The sequence below is a fragment of the Pelobates fuscus genome, chromosome 4, assembly GCF_036172605.1.
Source record: "Pelobates fuscus isolate aPelFus1 chromosome 4, aPelFus1.pri, whole genome shotgun sequence".
Classification (NCBI taxonomy): domain Eukaryota; kingdom Metazoa; phylum Chordata; class Amphibia; order Anura; family Pelobatidae; genus Pelobates; species Pelobates fuscus.
Genome location: NC_086320.1, coordinates 202218451 through 202243812, shown reverse-complemented (window position 1 = coordinate 202243812; position 25362 = coordinate 202218451). Strand labels below are relative to the sequence as shown.

The following is a 25362-nucleotide window of genomic DNA, read 5'->3' as shown; positions in this document are numbered from 1 at the left end:
ACATTTTGTGGATATACCTGCCCCTCTATTGCTATAGATTTAGATGTAAAATGATTATTATACATGCAAAATATTAGGCTAGGCCCACCCTTTTCCTTTGTCAATCACTGCTTTTATGAATCTGGTGATAAAAATAAACTAGGATTTTACTGTTAATCATGTTTTGTATTACATGATTTATTTATTTTTAATTTAATTTATTATTTTTTAAACTCAAAGTTAGGATTCTACAATAATTTCTTGGGACTGTTTAAACCACTTTGCATTTTACTGAAACCGTATTTGCATACTTGCTAATTCTTTAACTGGTTTCACAGCAAATTGAAAAAAAAATAGCAAAATTCAGGCTAAAGTAGCCAAGCTTTGCCTATTGCTTAATGAAGATTTTGTTTTTCCAAATTGGCTGTTGTGACCTAATTGTTTTTCAATAAGATGTTTTGGTTCACTGTTTAGTTAATAAACCATGTCTCTTTTAAAAAAAAAACAAAAAAAAAACATAAGTAACGTAGGTGGTTTAAGATTCCTTTTCCTTATTTAGGATGATAGAGGTAAAATGTAACTCTGGTGGCTCTAAAGATACATTTTACAGTAAAATGTTAAAACTGGCTATATCTGCTAAGGTGCTACACTGATCCTTTATAGAAAATAACCTAACCAAAGTCCATAACTTAAAGGGTTACTCCAACCCTTATAGGAGAATGGTGTAAAATGCACTATTGGGCCCTATGGAGAAGGTCTCCCCCTCCAAACCTTTAAAATACGTTTTACTTCCTTTTAATCCAGTGCCATGTGAAGCTTCCGGTGCTGACTTCTGTGCCCTCTCGATGTCACAGGGGCCGCTTGCAGACCAATCATAGGTTTAGAAGAAATTACTAATATCCCCTGTATGAGAAATATTCCTAACAGAGGTGGTCAGTATGAGTGGGCATGAACTCTAGAAACATGACTCAGATAAATTCCTCTTGGGTACTAATAAGTAGATAGGTTGATAAAAGGTGAGTGCAACATATAACACTTAACGAGGAAGTGAACACTTGATAGTGGAGGATAGGTGTATAAATTATCCAATTGGTAAACCAGCAGGCTTTTTGTGTTTCCTAAAATGTATTGCCCATAAATGATCCTATCCATGTAATATTAAAATAGTGGTAGTATTTTGGTCGGTAGCTTAGAGTCTCTCAATTGTCCAGTGTAAAGGAGTACATTGGTTTGAAAAAATTGATTCCCAAGTAACTTATGGTCTAATAAGTCCTAGAGATAATAGTCTAATTTCAAACTGTGGTGCCTTAGGGTTCATAGGGGAGAGTACAACTAAGCTGTTGACTGGCCAAAATCCACATCAGGGGGTGTGCTGTTAGAATCCTGAAAAATTGAATCAGCGGTTGAAAATGGAGCAGCATATAACTCCAAATACTTTGGGCAAACAAATGATAAAGTATATCCACATACATTCGACTAAATACAGCAGTGGTATAGGATAAATCAACTTATCCAGATCCCCCAAAAAAGCAATTCTGATTAGGATGTCTAAAGAGCTATTGTTCTCATAAGGTAACTGGGTTTGTAACCTCCTCCAGTGAGCTGTGCATACATACTGCTTTCCCCATGTATGCGTCTAAATATCGGCAGCTTAGTGGTAATCTCCCAAATTAACCCTAGAACACCATGGTTTGAAATTAGACTATTATCTCTAGGATTTATTAGACCATAAGTTACTTGGGAATCTATTTTTTCAAACCAATGTACTCCTTTACACTGGACAATTGAGAGACTCTAAGCTACCGACTGAAATACAACCACTATTTTAATATTAAATGGATAGGATTATTTATGGGCAATACATTTTAGGCAACACAAATAAAGCCTGCTGGTTTACCAATTGGATAATTTATACACCTATCCTCCACTATCAAGTGTTGACTTCCTCGTTAAAGGAACACTATAGCATTATGAATACAAATATGTATTCCTAACGTTATAGAGCCCTAGTCACAGTTTTCTGCTGCGAATAAATGGTTAACCATTTATTTGCTTACCTTAATCCATCGATGTCAGCTTCCGAGTGGAGCAGAATGCGCATGCGCGGCCAAGGCCGCACGCTTTCAAACCCACCCATAGGAAAGCATTACTTAATGCTTTCCTAGGGGGATCTTTTTTGACGCTGGACTCAGACCGCCACTAGAGCCGGTATTAACCCTGCTATGTTTTCAGCTGCAGGGTTAAAACTAGGGGGACCTGGCACCCAAACCACTTCACTGAGCTAAAGTGGTCTGGGTGTCTATAGTGGTCCTTTAAGTGTATATGTTGCACTCACCTTTTATCAGCCTATCTACTTATTAGTACCCAAGAGGAATTTCTCTGAGGAGAAAATTCCTTATTTTCTTTACTCAATCATAGGTTTCTCATAGAGAAGAATGTATGATTAGTCTGTTTCACTGGCCTAGAGCACAGGCTGGGAGGGGAGGGAAAGCTCACTTTAAAAATAAAAATAAAAAAAATTGCTAAGGCAATGGAGGAAGCCAGGCAGGAGCACAATGTAGGTGGAAAGGAGGGAGGGGATTGCAGTCTTCTCCTTTTAGGCATTTTGCCTGCAAGAGGAAAATTTTCACTTGTCAGAAGCGTGCAGTGTGCGCTGATGACAAATTCATTTTATGCACAGAATTTACATGTGGTAAATGATGCAACTAGCCCCATCACACAACTACAAATATCTCCGTATGTGCAATGTTTTAAGTTGACTCCTACCTACCACCACTGAAGTGGTCATAGTGGTTATTATTTATTATTATTATTATTGCCATTTATATTGCGCCAACAGATTCCGTAGCGCTTTACAATATTTTGAGAGGGGGGGATGTAACAATAAATAAGACAATTACAAGAAAACTTACAGGAATAATAGGTTGAAGAGGACCCTGCTCAAATGAGCTTACAGTCTATAGGAGGTGGGCTATTAGAAACATTAGGATAGGAAATATCAAGTAGGAGTGAAGCAGAGCTGGAGGAGAGAGCAAAGCACTATCCCATAGGAGAGCAAGAGACAGGTATGTAAGGGAGAGATTACTCTGGGAGGCCATACGCTTTCCTGAAGAGATGGGATTTAAGGCCCTTCTTAAATGATTGAAGACTAGGGGAGAGTCTGATGGCAGTAGGCAAGTTATTCCATAGGAGAGGAGCCGCCCGTGAGAGGTCCTGCAAGCGTGAGTTGGCCGTACGGGTGCGAGCAGCGGTTGAATCACGTGGTTGAATCACGTCCACATATAATGTCCAAATCAAGTTAAAATTTTGACTATAAATATACATAGACATCTAGCAAGAGGTTACCAATACTGTATCATTATAAAAAGCAACTCTGTAGATGCTGTAACAAACATGCTGCACATCCTAGAACTGTTTAAAAATAAACAAGAAAATTCATATCTCTTCTATTTGGAATATATATGCCAATGAGTCAGACAAAGGAAATCGTATATTCTCATCTGTCAGGATGAATCCTAGATTATATTATCCAAGTCCTTTCCTCTATGCTTGGAACTCCTTGATCGCTGGCACCATGGCAAGAGACAGGTGTTTGCAGCAACAAATTCATTATGGTACACTTCCTTGTACATTCCAAAGGGCTGACAGGTAAGTATCTGTGTAGCACCTTAGCAGATATACCCTGCTTTAACATTTATTTTAGCATTCCTTCTTCATTATTTTTTCTTTTATTTTCTGTATGTTTTATATATTTTGTAGTATTCTTTGCAAATAAAGGTACACTAAAGGCACCAAGGTAACTTCCTCTGAGTAAAGTGGTCTCGGTGCAGTGCCCATGACCATTTAGCAATCTGAAACATTTGCTTTTAGTAGATAAAGCAATGTTTTGATAGCAGGGATAAACACACCAGTCTGACAGCCACGAGAGCGTGCTTCCGAGGCAACTCTATTATGTTATGTTCAACGTCGAACGTCATCAAATATTGATCATATGGAAGTATTGGTTTTAAATTTTTCCTTATCAGAAGCAATCGACTAAGCACACTGTTAATCCAATCCAATGCTTCTCATTAAGAAGCGCTTGTGTGGCAAGAAGCCAAGGTAGCAATGCCTACAGGGAGGAGGAGAATACTATATTGTAAGGAATACATGTTTGTATTCTTAATGCTATAGGGTTCCTTTAATAAAGGTTGCCTTGATTGATGAGACATTTCTGTTGTTCTGTGTTTGAAATACTTGTTTCAGATCACAGAAATTCTACTGTGTTACTATAAAATTCTTGATATTGGTTATCCTAAAGAAAGTACACAATTTAAAATGAATCCTTTCTTTTCAGGAGCTTTTATTCCTGGTGTGCCAGTTCAGCCGGTTGTCTTGAGATATCCCAACAAAATGGTATGAAATCTTTCTTTCCTAACTATTTTATCCACCCACATGTGTTGCAGAGCGGTTTGCTGCTCCAGATTGTATTACTGATATTCCAGAAACATGTTTTGGAAACTCCCAAATAGTCCAGGAGATGAAGTGCTTTCTTTTGTATATTTCCATAATGTGTTATACCTCCTTTTCTGTCTTTAAGGGACACTCCACTGCCTAAATGCAAAATAAATAAAAACACAGTTTAGTATATATACCCCAATTTATAACATGCATGCTTTTACTTGTGCATTTTTTCGTTAGGGTTATGTCTGAAAGCCTCTTGTAAAACCTGCATTTTTCTTGTCAGCTGCCTTTGCAAGCCCTCCTCATCTAACCCTGTCCAAACTTTCTAAGGCTGTCCAAACACAGACTTCCCAATGCATCTCAGTGACAAGTCTTTGCAAGGCAGGTACTCTGGGCAATTGCTACCTGTTGAGTTTAGCTCCACTGAGCTAACCAAACCAGAAAGGAATTTATAACCATGTAATTTTCTATTGAAATCTGCACTTTTTGCAAAATGAAAAAGAGGACACTCATCACACACAAAGCTTTTCAGCAAGCTAAAGTGCTTTAGGAGTTTGGAGTGTCATTTGAAAACATGACCCTGTTAGAGGAACTTTGGAAGAATATTTTTTGCCTATAAAAATGTTTCTGGTAGTACCTTTAATAACCTTTATGCGTGTAGATCTGTTACGAAGAATGCTGCTTTCCACTTGATTAATATGTATATTCAGTTTGTGTTTACGATGTCTTTTTATTTTTTATTTTTTCCTTTGCTGGGAATCTGTAAAGAGATGGTCTGAAATAAAATTCCCTATCCTGATGTAATACTCTAGCATTTTATATAGCGCCAACATATTATCCACAGTACTTTACCATTATATAAAGAGTATATTTGAGAGGTGAAGAAGGCCTAAAGCAGCTTACATTATTAGAATTGAGGCAGGCAGACAAATATCATTAGGTGTCTTGTTAGGTTGTTATGTCTCTCATAGCCTCTGCTGGTTATTCGTTATTGGATGTACATTTTTGGGGAAGATATAAAACTATAAACTTTAATATTACAATTTGAAATATGTCTGATAGGTCAATTATTAAGCACCTGGATTAGGGTAAAAAAAAATAATTTTTAATTTTATGTTAACTAAGAAATTAATCAATGCATGGTATACTGTGTACGTATGTTGTATAAAAATTGTAAGGCACACACATCACATGCATATTGTTCTGTATAGATGTGTTTGGATTTATGAATGTGCCATCTGGGTGGGTTGCTGTCCATCAAATCCCATCTGTCTCAGAGTTGCTATTTGGGATAACATTAAAAAAAAAGAAGAAGAATTTGCTGTGGGAAAAGCATGAAATCCCCTGACTGTAATGTGTCTTGTTTACTAAAGCAATAGCTGTAAAGAGCAAACTAGGGCCTATCCCTGGAGCCGTGCACACACAGTTTACCAAGGCAGCGATACAATAGCTGCCAGACTGTGGGTTGTTAACTCATTGATTTCTAGTCTGTTGATAGCAATCTTGATCTATATTACTTTCACATAGCTTCAGTGCAACCACCTTATATTAAATAGGATGCATGTTTAAGTGGTTTAAGTAATGAACCTTGAATACAAATTCAATAAATCATGAAAAGGATGCTAAATCCATCTCAAACCCAACACCTGTCCAACATCAAAGACACACACTCCAGGTAGCAACACAACTTTTGAGCATTTATGTTTTTGACTTAAATCATTTACTTTATATTTTTTTTTACCTGCATGCTCAACTCTAGTTACTTTTTTATAAAGGCCTTCGTAGAAAGGTGATAACTAAACTCCTGCATTGAGAAAATCTCTTAGACTGTACCCACAAAGATTTAGAATCTGCTAGGCACTCTTTCACTTTCCCACCTCCCCCCACCCCCCAAAAAAATATCTGCCGTTATTTTAGTTTTAATAACTCCTACTGCACATACCCACAATTTAAATGCTTTAAATGATCAGTCACTACAGCTGTGACCTGAGCCACTCCTGTTGTAGCTAGTTAAAAAGTTGTGAAGCTTCAAACTGCAGGACTGGGGCTGTGACTCTGAAGACTGATCTGATTCTGATTTTAAATCTGTTTTCATTCTGTTTCAATCTTTAATAATTGTTGCTTATGTTAACCATGTCAGCTTCTTCTTGGCTCCATATCACCACTATATATAAACAAAATAAATTGTCAGCGCTATACTTGAAAACCTAATTTAGGTGATCAGGAATAAGGAATCTCTCAGTATTCTGATGCTTTAACCCTGTGTACACTGCCATCACATCCTGCCTGGAGTGCCTGTTTAAAAGATAACTATTGTTAAATTCATATTTGGGTGGAGGGGGGGAGGGTGGGGGTTGGATATTTAATTTTAAAATATTCTGCAAGGCAAAGTTTTAAAGGTCATACAAATGTTTTATTTCTTCTGAATAAATGACCAAAAATTTAAGAAATGCACATCATTTAAGCTCTCTAAATATCCAGTTTATTTCAAAAAGCATTGTTAATGGGGGATGAAAGCCATGCAGCAACCTAATGTGTTCTGTCTACAGACAACCTTACTCATATGCATGAGTTGTATTCCTTCCTCCTTCCTTTAGTAGTGACATCACCGGAAATAAGTTACAGTGAAACTAGGTTAGGCAGTATGCTGCTACCTGTTTAATTTACTTACATCCTTACATACACTGGTTATGTATGCTCTGATTGTAAGATATCAATGTGAGCATTTTATCAGTTATTCCCAATATAACTTTAGATTTCTTTGTGCAAATGGCATCTCTTTTAGCGTATTAGTGTGTATTTCACTGCATTACATTGAGCAAGTTATAAGAATCCTTTGTTTTCACAGAGTTTAAAACGTGCACACACATCCTGTTCTTTACTACATTTGGTTCCAGGATATAATGCATTGCTGCATTCTGCTACAATGTTTAAACAGGCTTCCAATCTCACCAGGCGTTCTCTTCTTAATTATAGAATTCACAACGTGATTTTCTTATTGCCCTTTGCAATGTCTAAACTAAAATGTCATTGTGGAGGGATTTTAGTATTTGGTATGTTTGTCTTGCACGTTTAATAGCCGTCACAGAAAACAAAATTGACCCACATATTATATATATATATATATATATATATATATATATATATATATATATATATACACACACACACACACACATTATAAGCTATTTACCTAAAGGTATTTTCCCCCCTATTATGTATCCATTTAACTGACAGTCTCTGCTAAATAGTAGTAGTCAAATGCAGTGGGGGTTTTCAGAATTTTAGCATACACACATATAACGTTTTATTTTTATTTATATATATATATATAAATATAAACCTGATGTGTGCTTCTATTGTACAAAACCTCATATTGTGTTGAGCTGCATCTTCCAAGTTAAACGATTCCCCCAGTGTATAACTTTGCCACTATCTATTGAAGCTATAGCGCCATTTAAGAGATATCTCTTGATTTCAGTGAAACTCCCAACACAGTCAAAATGAGTATTTCTTAAAGGCCAAAGTAAAACTATGTATGTAATACGCACAAAACTATATATTGTCTTCCTTTGGCCTTTTATAGGATATTAAGGAGGGCTTTAAATTGTTGGCATTGTAGTTGCCCTGGCAAGTTGGGAATGAGTGCAGCTTCTGAACATAAGTAAATATGTAGCTGTACTTTTTGAGTTAAATGCCAATTCTGTTTTGAAATGCCAAGAACAGGTGTCATAGTAGTAATTTCTTCTACCCCTTGAAACTACCTTAAAACCTCATAACTTAAGACATTGTGAATCAATCTTAAACATGTTTGAAGATTCTTTAATGGAACACAGCTGTATTTGTTTGCTTCAAAATAATGACCATAATGCAAAATAACCCTATTTATTTCTATTGTTCCCAGGACACAATAACTTGGACATGGCAGGGCCCTGGAGCGTAAGTTTACATACTGTATAATCTTGTTAACAAGATTCTACAAAACTAGATCGTTCCTCTGTATGTTATTGTTGTGAGTGGTAAATTGAGGTGCACATGGGACACACTTCAGTAGACTTTATTTATTGATTTACGAATCATACGTTTTGTTTTTTTTCTCTTCTCACTATTGGAAAACTTTTCCAAGAGAACATGACATAGAATCTTTTTTTTTTTTTTTTTTTTTTTTTTTTTTTTTACCAACAGACGCCAATAGATGCGTCATTTCCAGTATTAGAATGGTTAGAATACAAATCTGTTTTGCTTTGGTTTTTTTCTTAACCCCTTAAGGACACATGACATGTGTGACATGTCATGATTCCCTTTTATTCCATTAGTTTGGTCCTTAAGGGGTTAAACATTTGTTTTTCTACTATAAACTCTAGCGAGCAGCACTGAACTGTCCCAAGTTTACTACAGTAATAGGGAAATCTGTAGGTACAGTAACAATACAACTATTTTCACACCATAAATCTAGATTCAACCTAGGACACTTAAAGACTGTAACCTGATACACCCAGATTCCGTAGACACCATAGACTTTGATCCAGCGCCATCTGTTGGTTAGAGCTGGTTTGTTTACAGTGACTCTGATTTGCATATGTTGTGAAGTTCAGGCAGAATGCTCTGGGATATGGTTTTTATGTTTCCCTGACTCTTCTCTGTGTGACCGTTATATATTTTATTACCTTTTGCTGTTGACTGTTTGTTTTCTGCAATTTCTTGAGTTATTCTCAATAAGTTACATGTAGCCTTGTTAAAGGGTAGTCTCAGTGTAATAATAAAAAAATAAGTTATTTTGTTTTAAGTGTGTTCCTTACCAGGAGCTCAGTGGCTGACGAAGGTCCTGTTTTCTGGCTGCACTGCTTCCTGGTATTTGGGATCAGCTACAGAGCCCTATAGGCAAAGATTTATAGGGAAATTGTCTTGGCCTACCTCCACTCCCCTGCTGTAATCTCAAAGAGGTGGGTGTTATACTTCTGTAACACCAACCTTAAGTCTGCTCCTACTCTGCTCTCTGTTAATTTGCCCGGCTTGGGGACATTGCTCAAGCAGGGAAAACCTCATCCAGGATACCAACACGCTGGCTTTGTTGCCGGCGTCTGGACGAATTGATGTCACTCTGTTCCTATACTCCCTAGCCAGTGCTATCATTGCCTGTCCAATATGTTCCCATAGGAAATCCAATCCGCATCTAGTCATACTATTCAGTGAATCAATGCATCTCTATAGGGCAGAGCATGGATATTCTGAACGGAGGTTCTGCACACTGTGCAGCACTGAGATAGGAAGCATCTCTAGTGGCGGTCTGAGTCATGAACCTACAGGTGTTACTAGGCAACGTTTCTCTAAAAAGGCAGAGTTTACAGTGCTTAGCCTACAGTGACAAGCTATAGACACCGGAACCACTACATTGAAATGCAGTGGTTCTGGTGACTATAGTGACCCTTTAAGCCAAGCATGTCAAACTCGTGACCAAGCGAGCCGCGAGTACATGCTTGGTGTTAAAGCAGAGTAGGCAACTGCTTTCCCCACATTGCAGGTGCCTACTCTGCTAAACCTTACCCGGCTGGGGAGGAGGTCCAGCGAAGGAGCTCAGTGGTCCTGCTCCTCACTGCTCCCTCGCGCGCACCGTCTGTAGTGAAGCCGAGCGCCAGAATATGACGTCCTATTCTGGCACCACTAAACAATGTGAGGGAGCAGATAAAAGATCCCTACTGGACCCCAGGGAGAGGCCCCACATCAGCTCCAAAAGGTAGGGAGCAATAAAGAAAGTGTGTGTGTTTGTGTTTCTCTGAAACTGCTATGTTTACATCTGAAGGGTTAAAACCTGGGGGACCTGGCACCCAGACCACTTCATTGAGCTGAAGTGGTCTTGGTGACTATAGTGGTCCTTTAGCATGCTTCTGCTTATTCTGTGTGTACATTATTACTTAAGCAACTACAGCAGGATTGTCTTACTAGTCATCTGTTTTATGAAATCACAGGCTGCATTGTAAGGGTCCTTAAGGAAAAAAACAAAACCATAAATATACTTGTAAATAATATTCTACACACAGATGGCTAAGTTACCCTGAGAGAATAGTAGGATGATTGGAAAGTAGAGCAATTACCATAGAAACCAATGAAATGGTCCTACTGGTTCACTTTGTTTCCTTGGTGATTGTTTCACTTTTAGAACTTTGTCCTACTTTTCCTTCAGTGGTGCGTCTATAATTCTCGACCACTAATGTTCTGTTTAGTTCTAGTCGATTATTGCAAGAATAAGAAAAATAAGTTTGTTTCTGCAGTTCAGTTGCCATTTAAGAATGCTAAAGTGCAATGTTGTGATTTATGCATTTACTTTTAAAATGTGATCTATTTATTTTTTTCTTTAGGCTGGAAATACTTTGGCTCTCTTTATGCCAGTTTCACAACTTTGTGGAAATTGAGGTAAGATTTATTTTCTCTTTATTTCTTTCCCATAAATATAGCCAAATTATGCTTAAAGGAGCACTATAAGGTTAGGAACATAAACGTGTATTCTTGACTGTATAGTGTTAAAATAACTATGTAGCCTCCCTGCCTACCGTAAAGCTAGTAAGTAAAAGAAAAAATAAATTATTTAAAGTGCCATGCAGGTACACTGGTGCTGGCTTCGCCCCATGTCCACCTTCTTGGCTGACATAAATTGATCTCTGCAATCACAATGCTTTCCCATAGGAAATTGTGCAGTACTGACCCAGGATTCTAGTGGCTCTCTGAGTGGTCACTGGTGATATCCCTAGGCTGTAATGCAAACCCTGCCTTTTCTCTGAAAAAGCCTGCAGGGACAGGCTATACACTCCAGAAAAACTACATTAAGCTGTAGTTGTTCTGGTGACTATAGTGTCCCTATAAACGAAGAGCAATGCACATATTTAAATCCTTTTTTTTTTTTCTTGTTTCCTTTGCACTGCAATAGGTACATATGTTTGAGAACCACAGTTTCAGCCATGATCTGCACCTGAATTAGGCGGTTTCAGCTGGCTTTTTACCAGATCGAACTATTTAGTAAATAGGCCTCAACGGATAGTTATTATATTCAACTGTAATATTCCTTCATGCAACAATTGGTGTCCTTATAGTTCTGCCTTGATAGCCATCCCATTATGTTCCTGCAATAACATTATCGATGCTCTTCTGTCACATGTTTGAAAATTGTGTTCTTGTTGCAGTTTCTTCCAATCTATACTCCATCTGAAGAAGAAAAGCGAAACCCAGCATTGTATGCAAACAACGTAAGACGTGTAATGGCCAAGTATGTATTGAGAACATTTTAGCTACCTTAAGCTCATTTATTCTCTACTTTTTCAGTACAGTGGGATCTAGGCATGTAATATATAAATATAATCTGTTTGGTTTACAAAAAGTTGTTGTTCTCATGTAAGATGTTTGGAGTAACAGACTTTTTTCTCTAAACCTCTCAGAGAGCTAGAAAAAATCTTTATAATCGCCACAATAGATTGATTATAAATCATACTCCCATCTTAGTACAAAATATAGGTTATACTTTACATAGAAGAGAATGTACATTTAAATAGTGTGGCTGAGCAATCGTGCTCAGCCGTGCTGATTGACCCTGTCCCAGGGATGATGGAGACCCCCACAGTCAGGTCTCCTCGCATTCTACTGTGCCCATCTGCTCAGCACCAATCACAGTGTATAGGAGCTACAGAATGAGAGGGAATATTAATATGGAGTGTTTTGTACTAGTGGGACATGTGTGATTTGTGAATATCCCCAAAATATATATATATATATTTTTTTTTTTAAACTCACAAACACATTTTATATTTTGGCCAAGGTTTGTGTTAAAATGGTTTAATGAAAACTGTAAAAATGCTTTTCGGGGGATCTGAGAGATGTATTTTCTAAATATATATACTTTTATGTAGCAGTTTTGGATTGTATAACTACTATAAAAGTAAATTAAGCATGCCACATTTTGCAGAGTTATAGCTTCAAAACCGTAATTTATTCCTTGCAGTATATGTTTTATGACTTCTTCATATTAATTGAAATTCTAGACCAGTGATGGCAAACCTTTTTAAGCCCGAGTGCCCAAACCGCAATACATGCCAACTTTTTTTTTTCCCTCAAAGTGCTAACACGACAATTAAACCTGAATACTGATGTTGAGGTTTAGAAAAAAACAACTTGTACAGTTGTCCGAACTAATTAACATCTTATGTTTTAAAAGAAGAACACAACAGAGAGTTCAATGATACAAATTTTAAATAATGATATAAATAAATAAAATTAAGCTTATATTTATTAGTATCTCCAACAAATGCAATACATACACACAGACTGCTGAACACATTCACACACCGACACACACACACACACACACACAGTCTGCTGGATACACACGCGCGCGCGCACACACACAGTGCATTAAGGGGTGCAGGGTATGTGTTTGTGTGTGAGGGGTGTGGAGTGCTGTGTGTGTGAGGGGTGTGGAGTGCTGTGGGTGTGGAGTGCTGTGGGTGTGGAGTGCTGTGGGTGTGGAGTGCTGTGGGTGTGGAGTGCTGTGGGTGTGGAGTGCTGTGGGTGTGGAGTGCTGTGGGTGTGGAGTGCTGTGGGTGTGGAGTGCTGTGGGTGTGGAGTGCTGTGGGTGTGGAGTGCTGTGGGTGTGGAGTGCTGTGGGTGTGGAGTGCTGTGGGTGTGAGGGGTGTGGGTGTGAGGGGTGTGGAGTGCTGTGTGTGTGAGGGGTGTGGAGTGCTGTGTGTGTGTGAGGGGTGTGGAGTGCTGTGTGTGTGTGAGGGGTGTGGAGTGCTGTGTGTGTGTGTGTGTGAGGGGTGTGGAGTGCTGTGTGTGTGTGTGTGTGAGGGGTGTGGAGTGCTGTGTGTGTGTGTGTGAGGGGTGTGGAGTGCTGTGTGTGTGTGTGTGAGGGGTGTGGAGTGCTGTGTGTGTGTGTGAGGGGTGTGTGTGAGGGGTGTGGAGTGCTGTGTGTGTGTGTGAGGGGTGTGGAGTGCTGTGTGTGTGTGTGTGAGGGGTGTGGAGTGCTGTGTGTGTGTGTGTGAGGGGTGTGGAGTGCTGTGTGTGTGTGTGTGAGGGGTGTGGAGTGCTGTGTGTGTGTGTGTGAGGGGTGTGGAGTGCTGTGTGTGTGAGGGGTGTGGAGTGCTGTGTGTGTGTGTGTGAGGGGTGTGGAGTGCTGTGTGTGTGTGTGTGAGGGGTGTGGAGTGCTGTGTGTGTGTGTGTGAGGGGTGTGGAGTGCTGTGTGTGTGTGTGTGAGGGGTGTGGAGTGCTGTGTGTGTGTGTGTGAGGGGTGTGGAGTGCTGTGTGTGTGTGTGTGAGGGGTGTGGAGTGCTGTGTGTGTGTGTGTGAGGGGTGTGGAGTGCTGTGTGTGTGTGTGAGGGGTGTGTGTGAGGGGTGTGGAGTGCTGTGTGTGTGTGTGAGGGGTGTGGAGTGCTGTGTGTGTGTGTGTGTGAGGGGTGTGGAGTGCTGTGTGTGTGTGTGTGAGGGGTGTGGAGTGCTGTGTGTGTGTGTGTGAGGGGTGTGGAGTGCTGTGTGTGTGTGTGTGTGAGGGGTGTGGAGTGCTGTGTGTGTGTGTGTGTGAGGGGTGTGGAGTGCTGTGTGTGTGTGTGTGAGGGGTGTGGAGTGCTGTGTGTGTGTGTGTGAGGGGTGTGGAGTGCTGTGTGTGTGTGTGTGAGGGGTGTGGAGTGCTGTGTGTGTGTGTGTGAGGGGTGTGGAGTGCTGTGTGTGTGTGTGTGAGGGGTGTGGAGTGCTGTGTGTGTGTGTGTGTGAGGGGTGTGGAGTGCTGTGTGTGTGTGTGTGTGAGGGGTGTGGAGTGCTGTGTGTGTGTGTGTGTGAGGGGTGTGGAGTGCTGTGTGTGTGTGTGAGGGGTGTGGAGTGCTGTGTGTGTGTGTGAGGGGTGTGGAGTGCTGTGTGTGTGTGTGAGGGGTGTGGAGTGCTGTGTGTGTGTGTGAGGGGTGTGGAGTGCTGTGTGTGTGTGTGTGAGGGGTGTGGAGTGCTGTGTGTGTGTGTGTGAGGGGTGTGGAGTGCTGTGTGTGTGTGTGTGAGGGGTGTGGAGTGCTGTGTGTGTGTGTGTGAGGGGTGTGGAGTGCTGTGTGTGTGTGTGTGTGAGGGGTGTGGAGTGCTGTGTGTGTGTGTGTGTGTGTGAGGGGTGTGGAGTGCTGTGTGTGTGTGTGTGTGAGGGGTGTGGAGTGCTGTGTGTGTGTGTGTGTGAGGGGTGTGGAGTGCTGTGTGTGTGTGTGTGTGAGGGGTGTGGAGTGCTGTGTGTGTGTGTGTGTGAGGGGTGTGGAGTGCTGTGTGTGTGTGTGTGTGAGGGGTGTGGAGTGCTGTGTGTGTGTGTGTGTGAGGGGTGTGGAGTGCTGTGTGTGTGTGTGTGTGAGGGGTGTGGAGTGCTGTGTGTGTGTGTGTGTGAGGGGTGTGGAGTGCTGTGTGTGTGTGTGTGTGAGGGGTGTGGAGTGCTGTGTGTGTGTGTGAGGGGTGTGGAGTGCTGTGTGTGTGTGTGAGGGGTGTGGAGTGCTGTGTGTGTGTGTGAGGGGTGTGGAGTGCTGTGTGTGTGTGAGAGGGGTGTGGAGTGCTGTGTGTGTGTAGGGGTGTGGAGTGTGGAGTGCTGTGTGTGTGTAGGGGTGTGGAGTGCTGTGTGTGTGTGTGTGTGTGAGGGGTGTGGAGTGCTGTGTGTGTGTGTGTGAGGGGTGTGGAGTGCTGTGTGTGTGTGGGGTGTGGAGTGCTGTGTGTGTGTGTGAGGGGTGTGGAGTGCTGTGTGTGTGAGGGGTGTGGAGTGCTGTGTGTGTGAGGGGTGTGGAGTGCTGTGTGTGTGAGGGGTGTGGAGTGCTGTGTGTGTGTGTGTGTGTGTGGGGTGTGGAGTGCTGTGTGTGTGTGTGTGTGTGTGTGTGTGGGGTGTGGAGTGCTGTGTGTGTGTGTGTGTGTGAGGGGTGTGGAGTGCTGTGTGTGTGTGTGTGTGTGTGTGAGGGGTGTGGAGTACTGTGTGTGTGTGTGTGGGGTGTGGAGTGCTGTGTGTGTGTGTGTGAGGGGTGTGGAGTGCTGTGTGTGTGTGTGTGTGTGTGTGAGGGGTGTGGAGTGCTGTGTGAGGGGTGTGGAGTGCTGTGTGTGTGAGGGGTGTGGAGTGCTGTGTGTGTGTGAGGGGTGTGGAGTGCTGTGTGTGTGTGTGAGGGGTGTGGAGTGCTGTGTGTGTGTGAGGGGTGTGGAGTGCTGTGTGTGTGTGTGAGGGGTGCGGAGTGCTGTGTGTGTGTGTGAGGGGTGCGGAGTGCTGTGTGTGTGTGTGTGTGTGTGAGGGGTGTGGAGTGCTGTGTGTGTGTGTGTGTGAGGGGTGTGGAGTGCTGTGTGTGTGTGTGAGGGGTGTGGAGTGCTGTGTGTGTGTAGGGGTGTGGAGTGTGGAGTGCTGTGTGTGTGAGGGGTGTGGAGTGCTGTGTGTGTGTGAGGGGTGTGGAGTGCTGTGTGTGTGTGTGTGAGGGGTGTGGAGTGCTGTGTGTGTGTGGGGTGTGGAGTGCTGTGTGTGTGTGTGAGGGGTGTGGAGTGCTGTGTGTGTGAGGGGTGTGGAGTGCTGTGTGTGTGAGGGGTGTGGAGTGCTGTGTGTGTGAGGGGTGTGGAGTGCTGTGTGTGTGTGTGTGAGGGGTGTGGAGTGCTGTGTGTGTGTGTGTGTGTGTGTGTGTGTGTGGGGTGTGGAGTGCTGTGTGTGTGTGTGTGTGAGGGGTGTGGAGTGCTGTGTGTGTGTGTGTGTGTGTGTGTGTGAGGGGTGTGGAGTACTGTGTGTGTGAGGGGTGTGGAGTGCTGTGTGTGTGTGTGTGTGTGTGTGAGGGGTGTGGAGTGCTGTGTGAGGGGTGTGGAGTGCTGTGTGAGGGGTGTGGAGTGCTGTGTGTGTGAGGGGTGTGGAGTGCTGTGTGTGTGTGAGGGGTGTGGAGTGCTGTGTGTGTGTGTGAGGGGTGTGGAGTGCTGTGTGTGTGTGAGGGGTGTGGAGTGCTGTGTGAGGGGTGTGGAGTGCTGTGTGTGTGAGGGGTGTGGAGTGCTGTGTGTGTGTGAGGGGTGTGGAGTGCTGTGTGTGTGTGTGAGGGGTGTGGAGTGCTGTGTGTGTGTGAGGGGTGTGGAGTGCTGTGTGTGTGTGAGGGGTGCGGAGTGCTGTGTGTGTGTGTGAGGGGTGTGGAGTGCTGTGTGTGTGTGTGAGGGGTGCGGAGTGCTGTGTGTGTGTGTGTGAGGGGTGTGGAGTGCTGTGTGTGTGTGTGGGGTGTGGAGTGCTGTGTGTGTGTGAGGGGTGTGGAGTGCTGTGTGTGTGTGAGGGGTGTGGAGTGCTGTGTGTGTGAGGGGTGTGGAGTGCTGTGTGTGTGTGTGTGTGTGTGAGGGGTGTGGAGTGCTGTGTGTGTGAGGGGTGTGGAGTGCTGTGTGTGTGTGTGAGGGGTGTGGAGTGCTGTGTGTGTGTGAGGGGTGTGGAGTGCTGTGTGTGTGTGTGTGTGTGTGTGTGTGTGAGGGGTGTGGAGTGCTGTGTGTGTGTGTGTGTGTGTGTGTGTGAGGGGTGTGGAGTGCTGTGTGTGTGTGTGTGTGAGGGGTGTGGAGTGCTGTGTGTGTGTGTGTGTGTGTGTGTGTGTGAGGGGTGTGGAGTGCTGTGTGTGTGTGTGTGTGTGTGAGGGGTGTGGAGTGCTGTGTGTGTGTGTGTGAGGGGTGTGGAGTGGTGTGGAGTGCTGTGTGTGTGTGAGGGGTGTGGAGTGCTGTGTGTGTGTGTGTGAGAGGGGTGTGGAGTGCTGTGTGTGTGTGTGTGTGAGAGGGGTGTGGAGTGCTGTGTGTGTGTGTGTGTGTGAGGGGTGTGGAGTGCTGTGTGTGTGTGTGTGGGGTGTGGAGTGCTGTGTGTGTGTGTGAGGGGTGTGGAGTGCTGTGTGTGTGTGAGGGGTGTGGAGTGCTGTGTGTGTGTGAGGGGTGTGGAGTGCTGTGTGTGTGTGTGGGGTGTGGAGTGCTGTGTGGGGTGTGGAGTGCTGTGTGTGTGTGTGGGGTGTGGAGTGCTGTGTGTGTGTGTGTGTGTGAGGGGTGTGGAGTGCTGTGTGTGTGTGTGTGTGTGAGGGGTGTGGAGTGCTGTGTGTGTGTGTGTGTGAGGGGTGTGGAGTGCTGTGTGTGTGTGTGTGTGTGAGGGGTGTGGAGTGCTGTGTGTGTGTGTGGGGTGTGGAGTGCTGTGTGTGTGTGTGGGGTGTGGAGTGCTGTGTGTGTGTGTGTGTGAGGGGTGTGGAGTGCTGTGTGTGTGTGAGGGGTGTGGAGTGCTGTGTGTGTGTGTGGGGTGTGGAGTGCTGTGTGTGTGTGTGTGGGGTGTGGAGTGCTGTGTGTGTGGGGTGTGGAGTGCTGTGTGTGTGTGTGTGTGTGGGGTGTGGAGTGCTGTGTGTGTGTGTGGGGTGTGGAGTGCTGTGTGTGTGTGTGTGTGTGGGGTGTGGAGTGCTGTGTGTGTGTGTGGGGTGTGGAGTGCTGTGTGTGTGTGGGGTGTGGAGTGCTGTGTGTGTGTGTGTGTGAGGGGTGTGGAGTGCTGTGTGTGTGTGTGTGTGAGGGGTGTGGAGTGCTGTGTGTGTGAGGGGTGTGGAGTGCTGTGTGTGTGTGTGTGAGGGGTGTGGAGTGCTGTGTGTGTGTGTGTGTGTGAGGGGTGTGGAGTGCTGTGTGTGTGTGTGTGTGTGAGGGGTGTGGAGTAGTGTGTGTGTGTGTGTGTGTGTGGGGTGTGGAGTGCTGTGTGTGTGTGTGTGTGTGTGAGGGGTGTGGAGTGCTGTGTGTGTGTGAGGGGTGTGGAGTGCTGTGTGTGTGTGAGGGGTGTGGAGTGCTGTGTGTGTGTGAGGGGTGTGGAGTGCTGTGTGTGTGTGAGGGGTGTGGAGTGCTGTGTGTGTGTGAGGGGTGTGGAGTGCTGTGTGTGTGTGAGGGGTGTGGAGTGCTGTGTGTGTGTGAGGGGTGCGGAGTGCTGTGTGTGTGTGTGAGGGGTGCGGAGTGCTGTGTGTGTGTGTGTGAGGGGTGCGGAGTGCTGTGTGTGTGTGTGTGAGGGGTGCGGAGTGCTGTGTGTGTGTGTGTGGGGTGTGGAGTGCTGTGTGTGTGTGTGAGGGGTGTGGAGTGCTGTGTGTGTGTGTGAGGGGTGTGGAGTGCTGTGTGAGGGGTGGGGAGTGGAGTGCTGTGTGAGGGGTGGGGAGTGCTGTGTGAGGGGTGGGGAGTGCTGTGTGAGGGGTGGGGAGTGCTGTGTGAGGGGTGTGGAGTGCTGTGAGGGGTGTGGAGTGCTGTGTGTGTGTGTGTGTGTGAGGGGTGTGGAGTGCTGTGTGTGTGTGTGGGGTGTGGAGTGCTGTGTGTGTGTGTGTGTGAGGGGTGTGGAGTGCTGTGTGTGTGTGTGAGGGGTGTGGAGTGCTGTGTGTGAGGGGTGTGGAGTGCTGTGTGTGTGTGAGGGGCGTGGAGTGCTGTGTGTGTGTGTGAGGGGCGTGGAGTGCTGTGTGTGTGTGAGGGGCGTGGAGTGCTGTGTGTGTGTGTGAGGGGTGTGGAGTGCTGTGTGTGTGTGTGAGGGGTGTGGAGTGCTGTGTGTGTGTGTGAGGGGCGTGGAGTGCTGTGTGTGTGTGAGGGGCGTGGAGTGCTGTGTGTGTGAGGGGCGTGGACTGCTGTGTGTGTGTGTGTGTGTGTGTGTGTGTGTGTGAGGGGCGTGGAGTGCTGTGTGTGTGTGTGTGTGAGGGGCGTGGAGTGCTGTGTGTGTGTGTGGGGCGTGAAGTGCTGTGTGTGTGTGTGTGTGTGAGGGGCGTGGAGTTGTGTGTGTGTGTGTTTGTGAGGGGCGTGGAGTGCTGTGTGTGTGTGTGCGCGTGAGGGGCGTGGAGTGCTGTGTGTGTGCGCGCGTGAGGGGCGTGGAGTGCTGTGTGTGCGCGTGAGGGGCGTGGAGTGCTGTGTGTGCGCGTGAGGGGCGTGGAGTGCTGTGTGTGAGGGGTGCGGGGAGCGCTGTGTGTGAGGGGTGTGTAGGCGGGGGTATTTAATCTGTATCCCCCCCTCCCTTCTTCTTACTTTTGGTAAAGGGGGGGGCGGGGGGAGACACAGCCATCCCTGGTGGTCCGGTGCTGGTAAGTATCTGGGAAGCAGCGATGCTGTGTGGAGTGTTGCCATGGTAATGCGCAGCATTACTCTAGGGAGGACAGGAGAGCTGCTTCCTAGATCCCTCCCCCTGCTTCTGGGTCCTCTCAACAGAAAGGAGCGTAGGCACATGCCATTTTGGGCAGGCAGGTGCCTACTCTGCATTGCTGCAGACAGACAGCAACCCCTCTCTAATCTGTATAAATCTCTGTATTTCCTCATGATTTGGAATGCAGATTGTAAATCACCCTAGAATTTCAGGTCGTTAAAGTACAAAGAACCTATAATTCTAAACGAAAGGTGAATTCAGTAGTCGAGGGTTAAGAAAATCAAAGTTTTCGGAGTACAAATTTTAGAAACTTATTGTAAATGTACAATGTGTTATTTCTCTTTCAGTATTACCGTTTGTAATATAGAGGGATAGATAACTTTTTTTTTATTTTATTTTTTTATTATAACAATGGTTTGCAATACGTACTTAAACCAGCAGGTGGAGCCCAAAGATCATCCATATTTACAATAAAACAACTACAGGTCATATCCACTTGGCCAGTTTTACTTGACTATAGTTTGTCTAAATGGGACTCATACACTTTCAAAAACAGAAATCCATAGGCTTTCACGGTGTGGTGCCAATATTTATGAGGGATCATATACTTCTAAAAACAATCAAAATTGCATCTTTTTATTTTTCCACCCAGTTTATTTTTTTTAAATCTAATATTGCACCTTTTTTTTTTTTTTTTTAAGTATGCATAACAGCGTGTGTGTGTATATATTTAAAGTATGCATAACAGCGTGTGTATATATATATGTGTGTGTGTATATATATAATTAGAATGACCGCACTCCAACGACTTGATAATAGTAAAAATAAAATATAACTTTTATTCTATATCATTTCAAAATATTGACGTTTCAGCACCAATACATGGGCTTTCATTAGGATGGCAAGCAGATTGCTATCCTGACGAAAGCCCATGTATTGGGGCTGAAACGTCGATATTTTTTAATGATATAGAATAAGTTAGATTTTATTTTTACTATTATAAAGTCCTTGGAGTACGGTCATTCTCATTTGTTTCTGTATTTTGTGCCTGACCAGCACCGGGCAATTACTTTCTAATCCAGTAGTGCAAGCATCACGGTTTTTGTGTGTAGGTGGATATGTGTGTGTGTGTGTGTGTGTGTGTATGTATGTATGTATATTGTGCAATTTTACTATTCACTATTTTATCTTAGAAATGTGCTTATCATGTGTTCTATCATGATACTTTTAAAATCGGATATACACAGTGAACACTACTGTAATTTGTATTTTGTTCTTAAAGGGCCCTAGGTGTATCTGTCACAGACTATACTTTCGAAGACTGCCAGCTTGCCTTGGCTGAAGGTCAACTTCGCCTCCCTTCAGATACTTCCTTGCTGGAATTTGCACGCCTTGTACGGAGTCTTGGGTAAGTAAAGATTTATCTAGATGACTTTTGCAAAATACAAAGTTGCTCAGTTTATTTCTCATTTTATGGGGCATTCCATTTTCATGTGTACTGGTTACCTTATTCATTATGCTAGCAACTACACAGAAATGTTGATGTTCCAAATGTTGCCTTTGGTACCTGGGGCGCGTCCTATTTATTTTTTCCTGGCACTACAGTGGTCCTTTAACTATGGCAAGAGTTTGGCAAAAGAATTTATTTTTGCAAAATAAATAAGTGTTTTTGTGTGTGTTTTTTTTTTTTTTTTTTTTTACAGTGCAGTTTGATTTAATGACATTAGGGGAAAAATACTAAACTATTTATAGAAAATTGAGTCATTTTAAAATTCCAGAATATCTAGACATCAAGGTATCCACAACTCTTTCTTTGTTATGAGGTTAAGTATAACCTTACTAGGAGTGGGGGTTCCCTTGTGGCTCCTTACTCTTGTCAGGGGAAATAGTAGGGAACCATGATTATGACTCTATAGTGTTTAATTTTGGCCTCTAACAACCAGCATGTTGTAGTCATCTGTGTGTCTGCTGACTAAGTATATCTATGGTTTAATGCAGGGTACGAAGTAAAGCATTGTATAGCGGGCCCAATATATTTCCAATCCCCAATGAATCGAAGTCCACAGTACTTGATGCTCACGGTAGAATAAGAAAAGTTAGAATAACACTTAATTGATGCTAATTAAAAATAAATATAAATGCATATTATATATTAGATTTTCTTATTGTAAAATAGGCTTACTTAAAGGACCACTATAGTGCCAGGAAAACAAACTAGTTTTCCTGGTTCTATAGGGTCTTTGGGTCCCCCTCCCACTGGGCTCTAGGTTGAGGAAGGGGTTAAATTCTTACCTTTCTCCAGCTCCGCGCTGGGGACTCTCCTTCCTCTTCTGACGTCATCTGCCGAATGCGCATGCGAGGCAAGAGCCGCGCGCGCATTCAATCCGTCCATAGGAAAGCATTTCTCAATGATTTCCTATGGACGCTGGCATCTTTTCACTGTGAAAATCACAGTGAGAAACGCACAAGCACCTCTAGCGGCTGTCAATGAGACAGCCACCAGAGGGTCAGGCTGAGACGCCCTGCCCTTGATGCTCTGTGCCTCCCATTACATACATAATACATTCTTTATATGCAACCACAAAATGGGTGGGTAAGTGTACATTCTCATTACAGTGTCACTACTACTGATATAGTATTCTTGTTGACCGTTCTAATCTGAATACGTCATTCCTATATTTTGTGCACACTAGAAAATAGAACAAAGCTAGTAAGAGTATTATCATCTATTCATGTCACTCAATATCACCCATGCCAAGTGTGAAATGCTTCCCAAACATAACATATTCTACAGCCATACCAGTAAAACATGTGCATGATTTAGAAGCAGTCAATATACCAAGAGTGTGTTTGCCTTGGAAACATCTGTCATTGAAATGTGCTTTGATTTGGTACAGGTTGGCAACCATGTATCTATAACATATGTGCGTGAATTTACCTAAGTAGCTGTTTTAACATTTTATGTTTTGATATAGTTTGAGATTCTCAAATTATTTGTCCTCTTTACAGTCCAAAACCAAAAAAACTGGAAAAAGAGCTTGACAAATTCTCAGAAAGTGCCAAGCAAAGAAAAGGCGAAAAAATCAACCTGAATGAGTTTGCTGCGTACCTAAATGTTCCAGTTACAGATAAATTAGAAGATCTCTTTGCCTTATTTGATGAAGTAGGTATTATTTAATATAAGACCTCATTTTGATCATTCAAAAACTGTTTGATCATGTTGGGTTTACTTTTGCAAGGGGCCATTAAATAAGTGTGATTTCAACGCTAATACTATTCAGTGTTAAAGAATGTGTTTGTCTATAAATAAACTACTCCGAAGTCCGAATTTAACAATAAGCTGCTGTGTTAAGATGTATGATCGCCCAACATAGAATGTGATGGCAGATAAGAACCATTCGGCCCATCTAGTCTGCCCAATTTTCTAAATACTTTCATTAGTACTAAATACTTTTATTAGTTAACAAAGTGATGAATTAAAAAATGCTGTCATAAAGTACAGAATAGAAGAAAATATTAACCCCTTCAGGGCTGCCGACCGGTGACGGTCCTGAACCGTACTAACTGTCCAATTTACTTACCCGATCGGTGTTGCTCCCGTTGTGGGGAGACTGCCTGCAGCCCAGACAGTCTCCCCGCGGTGGATTAGGACCCCTGCGGCCATGTGATTGCTCAATAGAGCGATCACATGGTCACAATAGGTGTCCATGTGTCTGCCTGCAGGGGGGATGTCTGTGCTGACAGGCAGTCTCCCTGCAACTGTAAATCATAAAAAAAAAAATTAAAGTTAATGTTAATAAAAAAAAAAAATTATGTGTGTGTATGTATGTGTGTATATATAATGTCATACGAAGTATTTTTATATTAATATGTACATATATTAATATAAAAATACACTTTAAATTACACACGTGTCTATATATATATATATAATACATATAATAACTATATATTGTATATAAATATTATAAAATACAAATAATTAATTTAAATTAAATAAAAACGTAAAAATAATAAAAATTTAAAAACAATATCTATTTGAAGTTTTATTCGAACTGTATTTTGATAGTAATATATATATATTTATATCAAAATACACTTAGAATGAAATTGCATATATCTCTATGTATATATAAATAACTAAAATAATACGAAGTATACATATGTCCATATACAAAATTACATAAATAATTATATAAATATACACATAGACTTCAAATATATAAATATGCATATGTATTAAAATTCTACGTGCGTATTTATGTAATATTTTTACATAATTAAGTAATTTTATTGATTGCAATTTGAGAGACCTGCCTGCCAACCCAGGCTGAAAGTCCAGAGAATTTAATTTGCTAGCACTATATTTTACCCTGTAACTTTCTATGACACACTAAAACCTGTACATGAGGGGTACTTTTATATCCGGGAGACTTCGCTGAACACAAATATTAGTGTTTCAAAACAGTAAAACCTATCACAGCGATGATATTGTCAGTGAAAGTGACTTTTTTTTTGCATTTTTTTACACACAAACAGCACTTTAACTGATGATTGTTGTGATACGTTTTCCTGTTTTGAAACACTAATAATTGTGTTCAGCAAAGTCTCCCGAGTATAACCGTAGCCCCCATGTACAGGTTTTATAGCGTTTTTGAAAGTTACAGGGTCAAATATATGGGTCAAATATGTTTACATTGAAAAAGGCCAGGTTGGTTATGTTGCCTTTGAGAGCTTATGGTAACCCAGGAATGAGAATTACCCGCATGATGGCATACCATTTGCAAAAGAAGACAACCCAAAGTATTGCAAATGGGGTATGTCCAGTCTTTTTTAGTAGCCAACTTAGTCACAAACACTGGCCAAAATTAGTGTTCAATTTAGTTTTTTAGTTTTTTCACACACAAACAAATATGAATGCTAACTTTGGCCAGTGTTTTCGACTAAGTGGCTACTAAAAAAGACTGGACATACCCCATATTGAATACCCTGGGTTGTCTACTTTAAAAAAAATATGTACATGTGTGGTGTTATTCAGAGATTTATGACAGATAATAGTGTTACAATGTCACTATTGATAAATTTAAAAAATGTATGTTTTGAAACCGCAATATCCTACTTGTACCTATAGCCCTATAACATGCAAAATAAAAGCATGTAAAAACTGGGTATTTTTAAACTCAGGGCAAAATTTTGAATCTATTTAGCAGTTTTTTTCATTTGCTTTTGTAGATTAAAAGATTGTAGAGTAAAAGATTTTTCAAGTAAAAGTAAAAAAAACATGTATTTTTTTAAATTTTTCAGCATATTTTTTTTTTATTTTTATTAAATTACATGAGATTATATAACTAATTGTATGTAAAGAAAGCCCCTTTTGTCCTGAAAAAAACAATATATAATTTGTATGGGAACAGTAAATGAGAGAGTGGAAAATTACAGCTAAACACAAGCACCACAAAAGTGTAAAAAGAGGCCTGGTCGCAAATGTACAACATCGCAAAAACAGTACAGTCCTTAAGGGGTTAAATGTCATTAATATGGAAACAAAAAATAAAATGTAACAAACAACTGTGTCTTTAGCAGTTTTGTTAATTAATACTAGCTGACAGATTTAATTTTGCTGTGAAAAAGTATTGGCCTCTCCCTCTATATATAGAGATCCATGTGAGTGTGAATCTGTTTGTGACCGTAGAATTTCCACAAACCCTTAGTAATAGTCCACTTTCAAAAATAAAATGTGCTCTCTGGTGAAACTGAATTAAGCTGTAAATGGTTTCAAATTTCTCTATTTAGCTATGTGTACACTTGAGAAGGAACAAGGTAATTTACAAGGATGGTCTAAAAGCTAT

General features: G+C 42.3%; 1 protein-coding gene across 1 annotated transcript in view; it reads left to right on the top strand.

Moving 5' to 3' along the window:
- LPCAT1 (lysophosphatidylcholine acyltransferase 1) overlaps window positions 1-25362 on the top strand; it is a 143962-nt gene that overhangs the window by 109477 nt on the left and 9123 nt on the right. Inside the window, exons 6-11 of the mRNA XM_063451852.1 lie at window positions 4316-4374; window positions 8327-8361; window positions 10779-10833; window positions 11598-11680; window positions 20796-20921; window positions 22523-22676. Of these exons, the coding sequence (XP_063307922.1) occupies window positions 4316-4374; window positions 8327-8361; window positions 10779-10833; window positions 11598-11680; window positions 20796-20921; window positions 22523-22676 (512 nt within the window). The remainder of the gene's footprint in view (window positions 1-4315; window positions 4375-8326; window positions 8362-10778; window positions 10834-11597; window positions 11681-20795; window positions 20922-22522; window positions 22677-25362) is intronic.